At 40.2% G+C, this 21,931-nt stretch overlaps 1 protein-coding gene and 1 pseudogene across 3 annotated transcripts in view; both read left to right on the top strand.

Moving 5' to 3' along the window:
* LOC146462398 (cytosolic endo-beta-N-acetylglucosaminidase-like) overlaps window positions 1-17,230 on the top strand; it is a 31,831-nt gene extending 14,601 nt beyond the window's left edge. The window contains exons 12-13 of one of the 2 annotated variants that reach the window (XM_085085702.1): window positions 9,196-9,242; window positions 16,779-17,230. In XM_085085702.1, coding sequence (XP_084941828.1) covers window positions 9,196-9,242; window positions 16,779-17,126 — 395 coding nt within the window. In that variant the 3' untranslated portion in view covers window positions 17,127-17,230. Of the gene's footprint in view, window positions 1-667; window positions 715-2,844; window positions 4,934-9,195; window positions 9,243-16,778 lie in introns of those variants that run through there. The other variant, XM_085085700.1, reaches the window with a different exon arrangement.
* A 2,494-nt stretch (window positions 17,231-19,724) lies between these two features.
* LOC146462399 (cytosolic endo-beta-N-acetylglucosaminidase-like) overlaps window positions 19,725-21,931 on the top strand; it is a 37,246-nt pseudogene continuing 35,039 nt past the window's right edge. Inside the window, exons 1-2 of the transcript XR_014857155.1 lie at window positions 19,725-19,747; window positions 20,440-20,719. The product of XR_014857155.1 is annotated as a cytosolic endo-beta-N-acetylglucosaminidase-like (transcript). The remainder of the gene's footprint in view (window positions 19,748-20,439; window positions 20,720-21,931) is intronic.

Here is a 21,931-nt window from a genome sequence, read left to right on the forward strand (position 1 = left end):
ATCGTATCACAGTCACACCACATTTGTGATACAGTTATGTCGTATCACAGTCACACCACATTTGTGATACAGTCATATCGTATCACAGTCACACCACACTTGTGCTACAGTTATGTCGTCACATAGGCATACTTACAGCCTGATGTAGTCACACTACACTTACGCTATAGTTATGTCGTCACAGTCACACCACTCTTGCGCTACAGTTATGTCGTCACTAGGCACACTCACAACCTGATGTCACAGTCACACCACACTTATGCTGCAGTTATGTCGTCACATGCACACCTACCGTCTGATGTCACATTCGCTTCTCGCATGCTAACCCATGCCTTACTTGTTGTATGTCATGTTACAGTTGCACAACGCTTGTGCTGTCATGCCACAGTCATACCACACATGTACTCTGTTATTTCACGTTTTACCACGCTAAAGCTTTTGTTACAGCTGTGTCACAGATAGACCTCACTTGTATTACAGTCGTACTATCATTCCAAAGTTGCATTGAGAGTCGTACTAGAAATGCTTGTTGTTGTTTTGTTCTTTCTAAACAATCATAACTCAACACTGGTTACTTGTTTCCCTACCTCGATTTATAGTTGTGTCAGGTTTTGTGAGCAGTGCACAAAACGCCAATCTAATGTACATTCCTAATGTTCGTTGCTAGATGCGGAATCCTCAGAAGCATTCAAACTTCACTTAGGAGAAATTAAGGTGACTTTGAAATATTGTTTTACAAGATCAGTGTTTGTAAACTGGTGTCATAAGCGCAAACGAACTTTTCTACCTCCTGCAACTAATAATATTCTAAACATAGGTTAACTCTAAAAGAGGGAACGGCGAATCTCCAAAATCCGGAATCTCTTAAAGGGAGAATCCCTAGAAAGCCTTTCAGCCAAACTCCACTTATGAAGAGCCCATTATCCAGTTTGTTTTTAGTAAATGCATAATGATTCAGAAGACCAGAAGAAAGAGAGATTCCGGCTTTTAGAGATTCTTCCTTTCAGAGATTCCGACTTGTAGCTGGAGACTCCCGCTTTTAGAAATCAGTCTTCTTTTTAGAGATTCCGCGTTCAGCGTTGCTCCATTCTCTGTTCCTGTTTTAGAGATTTCTCAGTCTCATAAACCATAGGCTTTTTAAGCAAAAAGGTCAGCTATCAAAGGATAAGCTCCTATTTTATTTTCATACCTTTGTGTGTGTGAAATGCACAGTTAAACACCGTTCAGTGGTTGCAGGATGGTGACTCAAGTTTTTCACAAAATTTCACAATATCGCCACAGTAATATAAGGCATTGGTTTCCAACTCCGTTAACATAGTTTATTTAAAAAAAAAGCCAATTTTGTCAGTAAGGGTTGTAGAAAAACACATTTCATGTTTGTCAGTTGTTTACGTTCTGGTAGTTGATTGACAGCTGAAGGTATAATGGCCGGGCCAGGCCCCGTTTATACCGACATTTCCTGTTTAAAGTATGGTGACGTTTATACAATTTTTTACACTTTTACTTTCCATTGCAAAATCCTGAATTAGTTATTGGTATTCTGTATTCTGAGTCTGTGACTCTATTTGATAGAATCCTCAGTAAAATGTGACCGTTGAAATGAAATGTTGAATGACAAATGAAATCTGCTTTGCTGTACTTTCCTGTTTCACCGTTGCGTTGTTCCAGCTGTACGAAATTTTCGAACTTTTCATGAGCGGAACCTAATGCATAAATTATTATAACGTATTTCAGATGCTGTCTCTCCTATAGAGCATGTTTTGCTTCAAGTAAATTAAGTTCGGCGTCTGAATCAAAAGGCGGGAGTTTCGCCATTTCGCCGAACTTTTTCCTGTACTTAATTCAAGGTTTTAAGTTCGGCTCATGAAAAGTTCGGCGTTTGAACCGGGCCTAAGTGAACGAATTGCTGAACTTTTTTCACCAAAAGAGGTCAAAATTCTCGCGATACTTCCCTTTTGCATGGATGGTTTATCCTGGGAGATTCGCTGTGTCGATTTGAGTGAGATTTCAAATCACCCGTGTTAAGTCACCAAGACGTTTTGCAGCGATAGCATGGCGATCTTATGCGATGAGGACAGGTCGCAGTGGGTGTCATTATATATATACATATAAAGGGTGCTAATAGACCATTTCCGAGTTGTTTTGAACCTCATTATGAAAGCGAGGCTAAGTGCAAAGTTTTTGTTAGGAAAATATATTTTCATTCATATGCAAACAAAACTTATTTTTCATATGAAAAATTTGCACTTAGCCTCGCTTTCATAGTGAGGTTCACAGCAACTCGGAAATGGCCTATTGAGGGATTCCTTAAGGGAACTTTTGACGTGCTCTGTACTCACACCGCCAGCATTTTATTCTCATCGCGATCAAATTGCCAATAAATTTCTGTGAAATCTTTGCTGGTATTTTTACACAAAAAATTTAAAATGGCGCCCCAAATCGCCGCAAAAATGACCTGGGTTTTACGCTGCAAGCGCTGCCAAGTGATATGATTAGTCTTCTGTCCAAATTTTTAATAAAACTAAAACTGAGCTGAATAAAGCTCTCGTTAATTTAACAAGTATTACGGTATTAACCTATTATCGTAGAAGTAGTAATCACTGAATTATTTTTCGGTGTCAAGAAGTCCCCGGCAACCAATACTTAGAAATCTGAGCGGAAGTCAAGCAAAACATATGGTTCTCTCGTTTAATCACGTGATGATCGTAATGTGATTGACGAAAAAACCGAAAAGATGTTTGGTCAGCTTTCGTCAGTTTTCTTCCGCAGATTTGACATGATAGAGGCAGTTTACGTAAAACTGGTTTGGAAATTTCATACTGCACTGTTTTTTTCTTATATTAGATCTTTGATCCACAAGCTCTCAAACGGCCACTACCATCTGCGCAAAACCTTAGATGCCGCGACTTGGAGAAGAAATCAACTGACCCAGGACACCTCTCAGTGAGCCTCACTCTCATGTGGGACTGTCCAATCAGTGATGGGCACGTTGACGATCCTGCGCACTGCAACATCTTCAGAGTGACACAGGACTCCAACGTCTTTCTGGGCCAAGCATTTGTGGAGGCATACCGAGTTTGTCAGATACCTGTTTCGAAAACCTGTTCCTCCGTGGAATTTATCGTGCAGATTGTAACTAGATGCGGATTAAAGAAGCCTCTGCACGAAAGCAGCCATTACAAATTATCTCTTCAGTGATTTGGACCTTGCAGTGAAACCTCGATTAGAATAATACTGATAAATGATGGGGGTGATAAATTTAACAATGATAGCATTTCATTACACGAGATAAGAACTGTGCTTTGAGGAGTCCCCGTAGAAACTCTTGAACGGTAATTTCAACTTTTAATGGACAAAGAACTTTCATCTACATGTTTTCTCGCTCTGCTGTTGCCCCCTTAACAACCGAGACTATGTTTTTCTCACCGTTTATACCATCCCCTCCGTTCCGACTTCCTTGATGATAAAAATTATGGCTACCTCAGTTTTTGAAATGGTGGAGGCAGAATCTAAGCTCCTGACGTCACGTCTGTTGGACTATTTAAAAGTAAACAAATGGACAAAACAACTTCGAAACAAATTCTCTACCGCCCACTATTTTCCCCCACTCAGTTTGTTTCGCTCTTCGTCGTTGGATACCATTTAAAGCGCGCACGAACCTACTGGACGTTGCAAAACGACGTTGTTTCCATGCCTCCACCATTTGGAGTTGCCTCTTTTTTTAATTTAGGCGCCGTCCAAACGTATCTGTTTCCGTTTGAATACGCAACTTTCTCTTTACGGTGAAAACGGTCACCGAAATACAACTCCAGAGTGGAGATGTACGAACACGCCGCTTTCGTTTTCTCGAAAACGATGACGTCACGAGGTCGAAGTCAACCGGGCCATCGGTTTCCAAGAGTTCCGTTTTCGGTGACCATTCTCATCGGATACGTCAGTGTGGACGGAAGGCAAAACAAACAAAAGAACTTGCGTTTTCAAACGAAAACGGATACGTGTGGCCTGGGCCTTAGGTTTTGGTTGTCTCACTTACAGGTTGTTCCTGTTGAACATCTATTTACACTTTAGACACTTTTATTAGTTTTGCTGTATTTATCCATTTTGTGTAGTACTTTCCTATTCTCTGTTGGTATATTCTTAGATTGAGCGCATCTATGAATTGGTATGAGTTTTAAGTGTTATTGATTGCATTCCGATTGCATTAAACCATAATCAAGCGTGTTTCCCTAAACAACAACAACAACAGTAATAATCATCATCATCATCATAAAGAATAATCAAAGTAAAAACAAACTCAAGACTTGAGTGCAGTGACTATGAGCGCGTTTTCCCTAACTGTCACGTTTGATTAGTTATTCGGGGGTTTGCATTTTAACTCCTTTTGTTATTGATTTTTTTGCTTCGTATTATATTCCAATATCTGATACTTTTCTATTGTTGTGAAGCTAATGTAAGGGTGTGTTTTCGACTTTAATTTTAGAATACAGTTTTTCTTTCCTTTGGATAGTTTTAATGGATATTTTCCAGATTATTTGACATTTTCCTGATGTTCAAAGATTAGAGTTAACAGCTCTGCTGTGAACAGGTTTGCCTACTTCCTTTAACCTTGGCTTGTGCCTCCTCGAAGGTTGAAATCAAGGCAAAGCATGTACACTTAAGGATTTTATCAGCCTGATTGGTTTCCCTTTCTATCTATTTTCTTAGAACAGTTGTGTTGTTCTTTCCTGTTAGTGTATTTTGGCAAAATCAATTTTCTGGAGGGAACCACCTGGCCTTGGTTGAATTACAGTCGTAAACATGTTTACAGCACGCTATAAAATAAGGCGTGATTTGAGTGATACTTGTAGAGTAGATGTAGAATTGAGAAAAATTGTTGTAGAGTTGATGTAGTGAAGAACCAGGCCATAAAGATTAAAGAAGAGCTACAAAGATTCCTGGTGCCTCTCTGCTGAGTCAAGCGAGTGTCGTACGCTCGAAACCTTTCTGAGTCTCGATCTCGCCAAACTAGCCAAGAATCGAGCAAGAGGTTCAGTCTCTTCTGCTCTCAAATTCGTGAAAATAGCCAAAAATTGAGCAATACCTTCATTCTGTTCTGGTCTAAAATTCGTAAAAATAGCCAAAATCGAGCAATAAGTTCACTCCTTTCTGGTCTCAAATGAAAATGGCCAAACGCACTCGAGCAATAACTTGACTCAAAATAGCCAAAAATCAAGCATCGTGGGCTCACATTTGCAACCCCATGGCTTGTACTTTGTGAACTGAGGTATTTTACAAGAACCTCAGTTGATTCCACTGGTATGTGCTCACTAAAAATAACTATGCTGTAGTCATTTCAAAGTTTTCCTTACAACTGATTATTAAATCCTTTTTTGAGTCCTTAGATGGAATCCTACAATGCTGCTGAGAAATATTTTCCTGAGGTATTGTTTACTGTACACAGTGGTTCTAACTTTTGTGTCTGTGAATGAAAACGTAAATTGTGACCATTCAAATGAAATCTACTGAGCAGTACCTTCCCGTGGTCCTGTTCGTTATTGTACTCTGTGGTTGCATCCCTGTGGATCAATATTGAGCCAAAAAATTATAAGAGGAAGTTAATGTCAGTCAAGTGGTTTTAATTTTCGTCTCATTCGTGACTAAAAATTGTTCGGACCACGCCCATGAGACAGAACTCTGGTACTGTGTTTTACAGGTCCGCGCTTTACAAGTCCAGTCGACTACAATCCAGTCCCGTCGTCTAAATACAGTATGCCCTTAAAAGATATTAGTGAGCTTACGCAACTGGACGGCTGAGTGAAGGGGACGGTGAAATATCGTTGTGTGACCAACATGACGTCTTAGTACCTTCACATTTTCAGATGATTTTCGACTAAAACTGGTTTTCTCTCATCTGTGACAACGTGAAAACCACGAGTGGTAGAAATGTTACAATCTAAAGTCATGAATACTTGGCCGTCACGTTGGTCAAACAAGCAAAATTTGCTGTCCCACCACATCAGCCGTCCATTGTCACCTGGTACACATGCACATTAGATACCATTTCTTAGCTGATTTGCATATCACACTTCATCCGCAAGTCTCGCGCTGAGGAGCGCATCCTTTGAAAAATCTAAACAAACCTTGTCGAGTCGAAGTGTTTGCCAGTCAAAATTATTATAGTGATTATAGACCTAATGCATATTAGAACACTCATTTTCTTGATACCATGGAAATTTACTGATAGACTTGTCCAGAGAAAGCCAAACGTCAACGAATACCTCTGAAGTCGAAGAAACATTTAATTGTTTACTTCAGTATCCGGTCGTGTGAAAAATTATCTTAGCTGTTTCTACGTTTCACGGTGTTTGCATAAGAAGCAAATTGAGTTCAAATATTAGCGAATCGCCTAAACTGCAGTGTAGCGAAACGACTTTGTAGCGAAACTACCGGTAAGCTTTATTTCTGCTTTCAATCATATATTTTGGGTTTATTATAATTTCGTTTCTACAACTTCTCCGTTATCTAAATTTAGGAACCAAACCCATGTCATTACAAGAACGCTTGCTCGACCCGTACTCCAGATGACTCCACTAGTTACTCCCAGATGGGCTTAACTAAGGAATACCCCGCTACTCCAAAAGTAATCGTGAAAAGAGTGGCTAAGTGGCTACACAGATACCACGTAGCTGCGTAGCCACGTAGAAGTACATGACTGTATGACTATGCCTCGTTCTTTGTGTGTGAAGCCACGTAGCTGCGTAGCCACGTAGCTGCGTAGCCACGTAGCCGCGTAGCCGCGTAGCCACGTAGCGGCGTAGCCACGTAGCGGCGTAGCCGCGTAGCCACGTAGCTGCGTAGCCACGTATCCACCCGTTCCAGGGTCACTTTTGGAGTGGCAGGGTATTCCCTAGTTACTCCGGAGCGGGGGCGAGGGGCGGGGAAGGAAAGGAAACGCCTGCCGCTGAGCCCAGACATTTTACCGAACGCCGTTCGTCAACGAATGGGAGGAAATGATGTATTACCCCCCGCTCCTACTATTTTTGCTCCTTTTTGCCCAATGCCCTCGCGCGCTTGCCCCGCTTAGCTTGAAGGAAACAGAAACGACTGCTAAGCAGGCTAGTGGCGAGCCGTCAATCAGGTGACAAAGGACTGGGACCAAAATGGCGTCTAAGGGTGTAGAAGCTGTGCTTCAAGAAGCTAAGAATTCTTTCCAAGAACAGTTCAAGGCTAGCCCCACATTCGCGGTTTGTGCACCAGGAAGAGTGAATCTTATCGGCGAACACACAGACTACAACGATGGCTTCGTTTTTCTTATGGTAAGGAAGAAAAATTTTGTGTTAATGCAACAACGGGAAATACGCGTAAGACTCATTTAAGACACGTGCACACTATCATAACCTTATATATACCATGCTTTCATCGCTGAAACGTCTACTTCCAAGGAATTAAATATATTTCAACAAAAGTTTGTCAAAAGTTCTTTCCTTTTCTACGCGTGAGATGGTGATGGAAAATTCCAAATATTCCTTATTCCTGATGCAAGATTCAATTAAGCGTTTTTTAGGGAGATAAATCACAAATCAAAACCATCTCTGCATTATTTGAATAAGATTAGATTTAGTTAAACATCTAATGATAAAAATAAGCGAAAGAAGTTTTATACTACGTTTTGCTCTGAGCTCTTCAATTGCAGGACTCGGGGCATAACCAGGGCATAACCAACCTATAGATGGTTTGCAACCAATCCCTGGGGATCCAAAAAGACAACGCTATGGCGGCCATGTTGGATGACAAAACAAAAGGTTCTGTTATCCAACATGGCTACCACACCATTGTCTTCTGGATCTCTAGGGATTGGTCGTAAACCACCTATAGTGCATCTGAGCTGTTTTTGTTGTTTTGGCTCAGATTCACCATGCATGCATGTGGTCGTCAATTCCTTCAGTAAATGTTCACGTGATGTTTCATCCGCTGCTTTGCGCTTCTTTTTGTGTTAAAACCCGAAAACGTGCCCGTAATCTTGAGATTTTACTCAAACAAGATAACTGCTATACTGGCATTACTCGTGATGCTGTGGTTGATTCATTTATTTCAAATGTATGTTTCGCAGATTTATAAAACAGTTTGAGTCACGAAGATCGCGTTACGTTGTTTCCCTTGTGTTACGCTACTCAGGGTTTCAAGGGAAATTGCGGGAATTCCATTGCGATAACGGAAGCTCTTTTCTGTCTGCAATCGTGGTCTAAGACTGTCAAAGAAAGGACGATTCTTTCGCCAGGAACTCTCCAATTTCCACCGTTTTAGATGTCGAGTGCTTCTTAGAAGTTATTCTTTCGATTTACCGCTTCAAAATGGTGAAATTTTCGTTTCAAAACGGCACACTTGAGTCCACAACATGTTAACAATATGGCGCCACAAATTTAATCCAAGATTAATGAACAGAGCAAATGATGCTTTGACGTCACACAAGTGGGGGTGAGTGGGTCCCCTCTCTCGCGATATACGCGACAAGAATGGATTTTGATTGGCCTGCTTTTGTTGAAGACAATCATAACAATAGATCCCGAGTAGGAGAGGGGTGAGTTTAATGAATAAATTAATGTACCGATTTGTGGCTACGACGAAGAAAAAAAAAAAGAAATCGACCCGTTTTTAGACACGGTTTGCCCCTTCAGGGCATCCCGCGTAAAAAGCCCTAAAAAGCGTGAATATGTTGGGGGCAAAGTTTCCAAAAGGAATTTGAAAAAATCCAGGCAAATTTGAGCCAAAAATACAAGAAACGAACCCATAAGTACCATGGGTCGGCCATACTTCAATCTCTTTCATTATTGGCCGGGATACAAAGCCAGTTGTCCAAACTGATAATTCAATAGTTGTGCAAAGACAGGATATACAAACCAATAATTAATACATACAAAGACATCACATGCAAACTAATAATTACTGAATACATGGAGCGCATTTCAATTGAGTATGGTAAAAGCAAAACCAAAGAAATAACTCTGACCAATCACAACCAACGTAAACACTGCATTGAACCAATCAGAACTCGAAGCGAATGCATATCACCGGCGTCAAGCGCGGTAAATTGCGTGTGAGAAATTAAACAAACCATACCTTTAGTCTCGTCACAGTCTTTTCATTATTTGCGTTTGTTGTGAGTACCACATAAAAGACCGCTCTACTTTTCATTCCTAATGTTTCTTTTTTCGTTAGGTGTGGAATCCTCAGGAGCATTCAAACTTCACTTAGGAGAAATTAAGGTGACTTTGAAGCATTGTTTTACAAGATCAGTGTTTGGTAAACTAGTGTCATCAGACAAACGCAAATGATTTTTTTTACTTCCTATGCCTGATCCCGTACAACACATATATGTATCTCAAAAGCCACACGCTTTTAAAAATATTTTGACTGTAACTCTTTTGCTTCTATTGTCCAACGTTGAATCAGTTAATGTTGTTATGACTTTTAATTCTATAGGTTTACTTGATAAAATCCTAAAATGCGACTGTTCAAATGAAAGCTTCTCTGCTGTACATTGCTGTTGCACTGTACAAAGTAATCCACCGTCCCCCCCCCCCCCCCAAAAAAAAAAAAATGGTGACTGGTAAATCCACCCATAATTTTTAGGATACGAAAACCCTAAAAACGCCCTTAAAAGCGCACAGAGAAGTTCTAAAAACTTCAAACATAGCATACACAAAGAATTTCGCAAAAAAATGTCTTTCTATAAACCTTATTCCAAAATGGCTTCCATTTTAAAATTCTTTTGTTTGCACTCAAATTAGCCCTTCTTGCCTCGTTCAAAGTAAAATGTTCTTTTGATTTGGGAGCTTAAAGGGGAAGTATCTCGAAAATTTGTTGTCATTTCAAAACCTATAAAATGTTTGACTGTCAACAGAAACAACGAAATAGTTGTCAAGTTTGTTAAAAGTTATCACCCCAGTGTAATAAAACTGTCGATTAGTGCCTCTGGCCAGAGACAGGGTTGGCCGGTTTGGATTGAAACTTGAAAAATATTAGGCTAATGTTGTTCAAGTTCTCGCATTTTTGTTTCCAAAATGCGCTAGAACAGATCACAAGTTGTTTCTTTCAAGAATTAAGTTGATTTCTTTCCTCTCGTTATTCTAGAATTATTTGGCAGGTGATTGAAGGTTTTATTTCATCATTTTTAACAAAATATATCAAAAACCCCATGATACTTCCCCTTTGAGAACGAGGTAAGAAGGGCTAATTTGAATACGAATACAGAATTTAAAATAATGCCCATTTTGGAATAAGGTCTATGTGCTACGCTGTGCTTATTACTCAAGGATCCTTTAGCTTCGTTTACTTTGGTGATGTTTTGCTTGGAGTTCACTTGGGATCTAAGCAAGATTTCAAATTATATCTTGCAAACAAGTTTCTTCTGATGCGAAGGTGTACTTAAATCATAAGAAACTTAAGAATGTTTGTAAATAGTAATTATTGTTAACAATGTAAGAAATAAGTATTGTCAGTATTGTAAGTATTGTATTTATTGTTAATAGTGTAAGCAGTGTTCAATATTGTAATTATTGTGTTATGTGAAGCAAATTAAAAAAAAAAAAAAAAAAAGAAAAAAAAAGATTTCAAATTATCCGTATATATTACCGGGAATTGTCGTTTCGTTTTCATGGCGATTTTGTTGCGATGAGAAACACAAGGAAAGGCTTGTCATCATAAAGGCTTCCTTGAGGAAGTCACAAGAAAACTTTCAAATGCTTTATGCTTACATTTGCCTGTACGCTTTAACTAGTTGCAATAAAAGGTCTGTTTAATCCCAATCAAATCGCAGCGAAAATTGCCGCCAGTTTGCACAGGCGGTTTGAAATTTAACTTAAATCGATGCGAAAATCGTTGCCTCAATCGCATCATAATGACCAATGTAAAATAAACTTTACGCTTTAACCGCTGCACATTTTTATGGTTTGTCTACTATACAAGCACTTAACAATACTGAACGGATTAAAACCGTGTGAAAATAAAAGAATTTATAGGTGAGTAAACGATTCGAACTTAAGAGTAACACTGAATGGTTTGTTTTTGGTGTCAAGAAGCCACTTAAGTGTCATTGTCTGAGAAGGTGTTCCAGGGGCCAAAACTTGTGGTCAACCGATTTGGCTGAAACTTAGCACAGAAGTTGGTTGCCATGAGATATTTGAAAAGCCAATTTGGCTCACTTCTCTGACTTTAAGTTTTAGAGTTTCAGGGGGGGTCTCATTTTTTGCCCTTTGAGCACAAAAAATCCAGCCTTTCAGGGGTCATTTTGAAAGTGCCATAAAACCCAACTGGTAAATTGTGCTGCCAAATGAATTTGACCATGAATATTACTATAATAGAGCTTTCATTTCATGCATGTAACTTTGCCCTCAAGGTATTGGACAGAGAGGAGCCTGGGGCTAGAGTTAAGCCAAAATTAATGTCAAAATTACAACTCAAAATTGCCATTTTTCAAAAAATCAGTGTATCTACCTGCCTTCTTGCATAACATCCGTACCTAAACCATTATTTACTTTAGTGACCCAACTATCAAAATCAGTTGAGAAAAATTTGGCTTATCACGGTTTGTTGAATTTTTTTCACAAACACTCCATGCCTCTATAAGGTCATGCAAAATGGAATTTTGAGCATAACTCACGCCATAAACAAACCAAATTGTTGACATGAAGCCCTTATTCTGTATTTGGTCAGTGAAAATGAATTGCTAAAGCAAAATCAGTTTAATTGTTTAGAAATACTCTGATTCTTACCTTACAATTGCTCTTAAAGGCCTTTGATTAGCACAACAAATACCCTGATTTAGCAAAACAAGGTTTAGTTTGTACTTTGAAAACCTAGTACCCATTAAACAGCACAAATGATGAAGGCCTAACCTCGATATAACGATCTTTTTAAACGATGCTTGAATTTTTCATTGATTAATATTCAGTTCCAAGTCATAATTCTTCTCTGTTGCTCCAAGCATGGAAAGTCTCTATATTTTGTCAGGCCTGATTTTTATTATGATTACAAGATAAAGTTAGCTTAACGAAAACGTTCGTTAGCATATAATCTATGTCTGTTAACAGCCTGAACAGTTCTTGTAAATACACACCAGTAAAGGAGCATGGCCATGCATACATAGATATATAAACTTACGTAGAGATATACGAGCTGCAGTTTATAGCAGTGCCGATGTGACCCGTTACTTCAGAGTCCTCTAGAGCGGAGTAAATGAAACCATCCGTCAAGAAGGAATGCACAGTTAGGAGAGCTCGATAGTAAAACAAAAAACCTGTGTTGCTAAATACAATAACAAACGAGGCCACTCCAGGGCATTGAGATGATGCAAAATCAACTGGCCCGCCATTTTGTACATAGGAGAGAGTGGGGACTGGACCGAGGTTACGTTCTTCTTCCGTTTCCCGGCTATGTTTTATCAGGTGTAAGAAATTCAAGGGTAATTTCACGATGGCACTTTGTTCCTTTGAAGGGGTAAGTGATCAGTGCGGTGCCACCGCTTGGCCCCGCACGAAACAGGAATGGTTCCTTTATTATCCTGCGAGAATGATATGACTGAATGGTTGAATGAAAAGTACAAGGGGTCAGGTGCATCTGGGGCAAGAGGAGGACCTGGTCATACTAAAGCAGCAGGTGATTCAAAATATCTGTTAGGCATCATACACGCGCACAAATGGCTTTTATCGCGATCCAGTGGACTCTTTTCTGTTGAAGAGAGACCACGATATTTTACGATATTGTCGTCTCAAATTGTTTGTTTATGACTGATTGAAGATTTCCCGAGGTAATTTACTTGATTCTTGCGATGAGAAACAAACATTCAACAAATTGTTCACAGGAAGGGCAAAGGGGTTGACTAAAACCCTAACTTTGAAAGGTAAGAGCGCAGTTATTTTATCGCAACAATCTCTATGACCGAAAGCAACGATAAGAATAACTTGAAGTTGAAGGCTGTTTTTCGTCTGCTCGCTCTGTTTGTTTACATTCAGCTTTACCTGTTCAGACGCTTATCACGCAATCCTACATTTGCCAGTTTCGTCTAAGATAAGAGAACTTGAAAAATCTTTGCAAACGTGCTGCATCGAAGCAAATCTTTCAAGCAAATCTCATAACAAATCGGCAGATTTTGAGACAATATAAGGACTTCTTAACGATGCGAATTAAGCAGAGAGTCCATATACGGGAAAACATTCTGTACGTATGTCATGGTGTCATTATCAAGTCGTAATACCGTCTCAAAATCGAATGTAGTTTCTTTTTATCGAGATTCATCTATTCTTGTAGAAAAAAATGTTTAATCGATTAGTTGAGCTCAGAATACAACGATAAATCTGAGATAGGTTTTAAACTGGGTGTGAGATTCCTAAAATTATACCGCCTCTATTTACATACTAAAAATGTATCCGAATAATTTTTGTTACCAAGAAAGTTATCCGTGAAACAAGACATTTTCTCGTTCAAAATGTCAATTTCATCGAAAAGCTTCGATGCAGCATGTTTGCAAAGATTTTTCAAGTTCTCTCTTCTTAGACGAAACTGGCAAATATAGGAAACCGGTAGGGTTTCACGCTCGAATTGTGATTGCATGATAAGCGTCTGAACAGGTAGCGCTGAATGTAAACAAACAGAGCGAGCAGACGAAAAACAGCCTTCAACTTCAAGTTATTCTTAACGTTGTTTTTGGTCATAGAGATTGTTGCGATAAATAAACTGCGCTCTTACCTTTCAAAGTTAGGGTTTTCAGTCAACCACTTTGCCCTTCTTGTGAACAATTTGTTGAATGTTTGTTTCTCATCGCAAGAATCAAGTAAATTACCTCGGGAAATCTTCAATCAGTCATAAACAAACAATTTGAGACGACAATATCGTAAAATATAGTGGTCTCTCTTCAACAGAAAAGAGTCCACTGGATCGCGATAAAAGCCATTTGTGCGCGTGTATGATGCCTAACAGATATTTTGAATCACCTGCTGCTTTGGTATGACCAGGTCTTCCTCTTGCCCCAGATGCACCTGACCCCTTGTACTTTTCCTTCAACCATTCAGTCATATCATTCTCGCAGGATAATAAAGGAACCATTCCTGTTTCGTGCGGAGCCCATGCGGTGGCACCGCACTTATCCCTTACCCCTCCAAAGGAACAAAGTGCCATCGTGAAATTACCCTTGAATTTCTTACACCTGATAAAACATAGCCGCGAAACGGAAGAAGAACGTAACCTCGGTCCAGTCCCCACTCTCTCCTATGTCCAAAATGGCGGGCCAGTTGATTTTGCATCATCTCAATGCCCTGGAGTGGCCTCGTTTGTTATTGTATTTAGCAACACAGGTTTTTTGTTTTACTATCGAGCTCTCCTAACTGTGCATTCCTTCTTGACGGATGGTTTCATTTACTCCGCTCTAGAGGACTCTGAAGTAACGGGTCACATCGGCACTGCTATAAACTGCAGCTCGTATATCTCTACGTAAGTTTATATATCTATGTATGCATGGCCATGCTCCTTTACTGGTGTGTATTTACAAGAACTATTCAGGCTGTTAACAGACATAGATTATATGCTAACGAACATTTTTCGTTAAGCTAACTTTATCTTGTAATCATAATAAAAATCAGGCCTGACAAAATATAGAGACTTTCCATGCTTGGAGCAACGGAGAAGAATTATGACTTGGAACTGAATATTAATCAATGAAAAATTCAAGCATCGTTTAAAAAGATCGTTATGTCGAGGTTAGGCCTTCATCATTTGTGCTGTTTGATGGGTACTAGGTTTTCAAAGTACAAACTAAACCTTGTTTTGCTAAATCAGGGTATTTGTCGTGCTAATCAAAGGCCTTTAAGAGCAATTGTAAGGTAAGAATCAGAGTATTTCTAAACAATTAAACTGATTTTGCTTTAGCAATTCATTTTCACTGACCAAATACAGAATAAGGGCTTCATGTCAACAATTTGGTTTGTTTATGGCATGACTTATGCTCAAAATTCCATTTTGCATGACCTTATTGAGGCATGGAGTGTTTGTGAAAAAAATTCAACAAACCGTGATAAGCCAAATTTTTCTCAACTGATTTTGATAGTTGGGTCACTAAAGTAAATAATGGTTTAGGTACGGATGTTATGCAAGAAGGCAGGTAGATACACTGATTTTTTGAAAAATGGCAATTTTGAGTTGTAATTTTGACATTAATTTTGGCTTAACTCTAGCCCCAGGCTCCTCTCTGTCCAATACCTTGAGGGCAAAGTTACATGCATGAAATGAAAGCGCTATTATAGTAATATTCATGGTCAAATTGATTTGACAGAACAATTTACCAGTTGGGTTTTATGGCACTTTCAAAATGACCCCTGAAAGGCTGGATTTTTTGTGCTCAAAGGGCAAAAAATGAGACCCCCCCTGAAACTCTAAAACTTAAAGTCAGAGAAGTGAGCCAAATTGGCTTTTCAAATATCTCATGGCAACCAACTTCTGTGCCAAGTTTCAGCCAAATCGGTTGACCACAAGTTTTGGCCCCTGGAACACTTTCTCAGACAATGACACTTAACCCTTCGCATACTAACAACGCATATATGCGTCGAAAACACCGTTCTGGCTTCTATGAATTGCTTCTTGTTTAACTTAAGCTACAACGTCATGATAATGTGTGAATGACACCAGCTGATGTATATTTCCATCATCAAACCCAGCAAATCGACTACGCCTCCCGATTTTCGCTGTATATCACCGTTCGTTTGGCAACAAAGTCCTAAATGCCAATTGTTCGGCCAAATAATAACATCAAAAATTACACTTATTTATCGTCAATTTTAATCCAAATAATTTGTTCAAAATTGAAAAGTCTATATTTACAGCAAACCTCAAGGTCAGACCTTGGTATCTGACTGGAAGTTTTCCTCTCAACGCTTTCCGAGGGCTATACTTCAGCCATTTTATCAGACCCAGTCTTGCGTATCTCACGTTGCCTCGTTTACGCCCGAAGAGAATTCTGGGTAATTCAGCCATAGCGCGAGCGTAGAACTCCTGCTCTTTCCATTTCATAGTTTTTTTATAAGTGTCGAGCCACCCAGTACCACCAGCAAAATTTCGAATCCATTGAATATTTTACTACTCCAAACTCGCCCAAATAGCCTTGGCAGGTCCTGGAATCCATCCACAAAACGGCCAGAGAGGCAACTTCACTCGTGGGCCTCCATGTCTGCTACACAGCATGTTTGGCGACTCAGTCAGCATGAAATCACCTCTCACCTCTGTTTTCTTTCAGAGGATTGCCTCTACCCACATTCCAGCTTGATGATGCCAGAATGGGGGTTTCTGCAGAGGAAAATGGCTCGAAAAACACTTATAAAGCGATGATTTTACCAGATTCGTGCTCGTGCACTCGCTCGAAACAAACAACAACCGTCACTTGCATCACGTGACAATTTAGCCTGAGCCCACAGTTTCTTAAGACCGCAGATATTTTTATTTCATCTCCATTTATGGAGAAATTAAGTGGCTCAGACTATTTATTGCCAAAAAGTCATTGAAAAAAATACCACACACCTAGGATTTAAAGGGTTAAAGGTTGTTACGAACAAACGTTTGGACAACCTTAGCGCTAGTTAAGTGAAACGCATGGTTTTACTGTTAATGACGCGATTGGTCGTAATGTGATTAGCTAAAGATAATTGGTTAATTTTCCTCCGCTTTCTTACTAAGATTTATCATAAAACCTGGTTTGAAATAATTTCATAGTGAACTGCAATATCATTACTGTTTGTTTTTTTTTTTTTTTGCACTAGATTGTTGATCCACAAAAACTCAAGCAGCCTCTAGCATCTGCACGAAACATCAGATGCCTCGACTTGGAGTGGAAGTCAACTGACCAAGAATACCTCTTGAGCCTCACTCTCATGTGGGACTGTCCAATCAGTGATGGGCAGGTTGATGATCCTGCGTACTACAATATTTTCAGAACGACACAGGATTCTAACATATTTCTAGGCCGAGCTTTTGTGGAGGCGTATCGAGTTTGTCAGATACCCGTCTCGAAAGCCTGTTCCTCCGTGGAATTTATCGTGCAGATTGTAACTAGGTCCGGATTCAAGAAACCCCTGCACGAATGCAGTCATTTCAAGTTAAACTGGTAGAGTGGATTCCCCAAAGGTTTAAAAAATCCTATTAACTTTAGCAAAGACGTTCTTGGGCCACTGACGGCGCCCAGAAGTTGAATGTTTCCCTTCTGCAGAATATTGTATCTGTAAGCCACTGGGTCGGATCCCTAAGGATCATGTTAAGGACACTAACCAGTTCCCATTTATTTGATTGGCCTTTTTTGATCAGAACATAGTTACTTGTCCCTAGTTGCAATGTTTATTCGTAAATTTCTCGATTTGATTGGTCTTGTAATCGGACCTTTTAGCGTCCCCACGCGCATATAATAGCGGCTGTAGCGTCTCTTTTTGCTAGAGAGTCACCTACGATAGTATTGAATTTGGTTTGCGTTTTCTTGAATCCTTGCAATTGGCACAAGTGGGACCGATATGTAAGTAATCTTTTATTTTTGTTAAGTTAGATTTCATTATGGGCGAATGTACGCAAACGGATTATTGTACAATCAACCACAAGAGGGATTAATCGCTTCATAGTCGCCAAACACATTTATCAGGAAGGAACGCCCACTAAGTTTTACGTTAGAGAGCGCTTGGCTCTAAATCAGTTCCTAATATTATTCTAGAGTACGACTGTTGATTGAAACTCGATTAGTTTTAAGATACCTTTATGCTAGTTAATTGTTTATGAAATTGTGAAAGCCGCATTATCGTCGCTAGGACCTACGTAGTTTTGATTGCGCGTCTATTTCGTCCTAATTAGTAGAGTTTCGTTGTATTGTATTAGTTTACGGTCGTTTGGTCGTTTGATCGTTTAGCTGGTCGTTTTAGTTGGTCGATTTGGCATTTTGGCCTTTCTGTACTATTGGTCGTTTTTCGTTGGAATAAATCACCGTTAACCGTCAACTTTGGTTCTCCGTGGTTCTTGACCTTTTGAGTTTTACGATCCGTAAAGAAGTCTCTAAATGCTTCGCCGCAACACGACTTGAAATCTTGAACTTTTGGATCATTGAACTTTCTTGTCAGTCGCCGCAAGCGCCACAGATCATAGGCAGACCCCAACTACGCTTCAAAGACGTCTGCAAGAGAGACATGAGGACCGTGAACATGGACCTGAAAACCTGGAAGCCTTAGCCTCAAAACGACCGGCCTGGCGACAGACGGTACAGAAGGGCCTCTCCAGGTTTGAAGAGATGCTTGTCCAACAGTCCGAGGTGAAGAGACTGAGGAGAAGACACAAAACCAGACAGACAGACAGACCAGCGTCAGATTTCACCTGCAGTCAGTGCGGGAAGGACCGTCACTCCTGGATTGGCCTGTCCAACCACACCCGACGCTCTATTGGATCGACTGACGGATGTCTATAAGCCACTGGGCACCAAAACATCAACAACAGTTTTTATGTTCTTCACGAGAAGCAAAAACAAGCGAACTGAACCTTTAAACGTCTGTGCTTAACTGGTTCCCTTATTGTTATTGCCTACGTCTACAATTGTGCTAGGGTTAAAAAAAAAAGCCGACTTGGACGATACACCTTTTACCACCCCTGTTTTATCGTCATGGAAAAAATTGTATCCAACTTAATTTACACGAAACTAGCCCGGTATTTCCACGTTGTTCTGGAAGAGCGTAAATATCTGCGTTCGGGATAAAGATTCCGACTTTGTCGGGAAGGATCCATATAACGGTGGATATGCACTATTGAAAAAGCCTATTTTGGACCCTCTTAAAACACAATGTTAAAACATGAGGTATTTAAAATTCCGTAGTAGTACACAATGTTAAAACATGAGGTATTTAAAATTCCGTAGTAGTAGTAGTAATAGTAGTAGTAGTAGTAGTAGTAGTAGTAGGAGTAGCAGCAGCAGCAGTAAACTATATTGTTATTACAATGGAATTTCCCAAAATCCTTTGCAACTAAAATAATTCATTGCCAAATAACATTGTTAAGATGCCAACCACAGATGTATTTACAACTGCTTTAATACCTACCACAACAAACGTATTGTGATTACGCAATTTGTCACGACACAATGCTTCACTGAAAAATGTGAGAACAGTCCTTTATCAATTCAAAGCCAACGGAGCCACAAGGGCGTTGGTGAAAACTATACTGAAAACGTACGATGGCCGCTAGTGCCACAGCTAGACACTCTTAAATAATATAAGCTGCATCTGTGCAAACACTGAATTCCTCTGTGCAGTATTTTTTTTTCTATAGTTGTTACTAGCAGACTGTTGTATAGAAAAGAGGCTCCTCCGTTCGAAAAGATCTCCTCAGTCCTCAGTAGAAGAAATCGGCTTCCTCCGTAGAAATAAGTAACCCCCCCCCCCCCCCCCTCTATAAATTGACCTTCTCCCTTGATATTACTTTCGTCTGCAGAAATTGGTCTCCTCAGCAAAAACAGTTGTCCTCCGTGGAAACGAGTCTCCCGCCCTCCGGGGTCATAGAATACTGGGCACCTTATTCCCAGTCCTTTCGCCGATCATTTGTTTCCGAGAGTGCGGCCACAATGGCGAACCTTTGCCATTCGTGTGGTGGAAATGTAAGGCAATTTGCTTTGCCAAACTCATTTATATAATCACAAATGTGGATTCTGGTAGTTGCAGTCAAATGATGCCATTATGAAAATGAATATGGGGATACGGTTGGACTGGTGGTGAGCCCTTCTTGGTCGTTCTACCGAAGTATGAAAACGAGAGCTAGAAACCTCGCAATGTTGCATAAACTTATTAGGGAGCTTAAGCAACGACGACGGCAACGGCAACGAAAACGTCACCCGAAAATATAACTTTATTTCATTTGTGCTACTTCGCGATTATTTCAACTCGCTCAACTTTCACAAAAATGGCGAACTATCCTGGAAACAAATTGGTAGGAATGGCATACAAGTTAAGAAAGAACATGAAAAAAAAAAAAACGTCACCATCGTGCGTTCACGTTCTCCACAGAACCTTAAATGTGGTGATTTCACGTTCACTTGTTGTTTTGCAGAGGACGGCAACGAAATGTACCAAAATGTAAATTTAAAACGCACGTGCAGAGCGATTGTTTTTGCTCATTAAACCTGTGTTTTGCAGCGTCGTCGTTGCCGTCGCCGTCGTCGTTGCTCAAGCTCCCTGTTAATTTCCTGGGTGCCTCGTGATTCACAGGCAATGATAAACTTTCTCTCCAGTCACCCCTTCAGCAATGCTGATCACGTGCATGCTGAATGGCTTGTTACACTTGATACATCAGCAATACCGGATTCGACCAATCTCGGAAGAGCTTGCAAGAGTTACGTACTTCGTGGGAAGTGTTTACGATGCCAAAACGAATTCGAATCGTTCGATGGTAGATGTGTCGGTGAAGGCTTAAAAAAAACCCTCCTGTACAACACACGAACTTAATCGAGGGACCTTAGCAAAATGGATAGTGTTTCAGATAGAGATGAAGAAAATCATTTGGATCCCAAAACTAGCGCTCCTATAACTCAGCCTCTTGACACATTAGAGGATGTCTCTTCTTGGAAGGCAGGATCCGATTTCTTCAACGTGGCTACAGTGCCATTAACTGAACAAGGGAGAAAGTTGGAGGGAAGACCCAGGACACTGGTGTGCCACGACATGAAAGGAGGCTATATCCAGGACAGGTCTGTATAAAATGAAAGTTCTCATGGAGGCCTATTTACACAGGACAACGTTTCCTTTACGGCTGTCCAATGCGACTTCAGAGCGCCCCTTGCTTCCGTCATGTGATTGCCTTAAAGGTTTAAAACGTGCTTCGAATTCCAACACGTTTAATGTACACGATAAATTCGTATCATAGGCTTGTTGTCTGCATGCTCTTACAACAAAACAACAAAGTCATACAAGGCCGATTTCAGTGATTTGAGACGGTATGATTTTTTTCTCACGACTAACGGCTGCGATTAGCTTACAACACAAGACAAACGCAAAGCGTGTCGAAGAGAAATGCATAAGTGTCTCTTAGTTTTAAAGCGGCTACATAATCTTGTTCTGCAATACCTTAGCAGGCGCGTAGGAGGGGGGGTTCGAGGGGTTCGAACGAACCCCCTTTACAGATCAGTAATGGCGGAAGAAAAAGCACAACGAGGAGGTTGAACAACTACATGAGGTATACCATGCAAGAGAGTAGAATGTCCGCCCTGGTTCTAATGTATATCAAATATGATATGCCTGTCAATCTTGACGAGGTAGTCAATTTGTTCAAAGGCCTACACCCGAGAATGATCGATGCAGTTTACCAGCTTGGTGTATGACTATCAGCAGATCGAATAGCTATCAGACCTCGACAGGGCGAGGAATGTACATTGAACTTTCTTGTTTAAGTTGAAACAATTGTGCCGTAGAAATGATGTATATAGCTCAAAAAGCTGCTGTAAAACAAATTTTTGATTTGCCTAAAATGGGTCTCAAAATGCAGGAAATGAGGTTTCTGGGAACCTAGATTTTCAAAAATTTCCGGGGGAGCCCCGGACCCCCCTAGTTAGAGCGCCTCCGGCGCTCAGCAACATTTGGGGCTCAACGAACACCCTTATCTAACCCTTACCTACGCACCTGCTTAGTCAGTATTTTACCACGTGCACTAGAAGGCCAAATGATATCCATAGCGGGCTCGGAAAGAAATATCTTACGAGCGACCATTTAAAACTTTCCCGAAAATGGCGGAGGAGTCATTCTTTAAAAGTAACTACTACCGTTTTTGATTTTCAGAGCACTGAGAACAGTATCATATTTTATCATGCCTAACCGACCCTAACCTTGTCCCCAGAAAACAGGAAGTCGATGATGTAAGACAGCGGTACTTTCCCTTCCAAGGTCTTCTAAATGGGTCATTAAAT

This window comes from Pavona decussata, unplaced genomic scaffold (genome assembly GCF_977016875.1).
Source record: "Pavona decussata unplaced genomic scaffold, jaPavDecu1.1 SCAFFOLD_189, whole genome shotgun sequence".
Taxonomy (NCBI): Eukaryota; Metazoa; Cnidaria; class Anthozoa; order Scleractinia; family Agariciidae; genus Pavona; species Pavona decussata.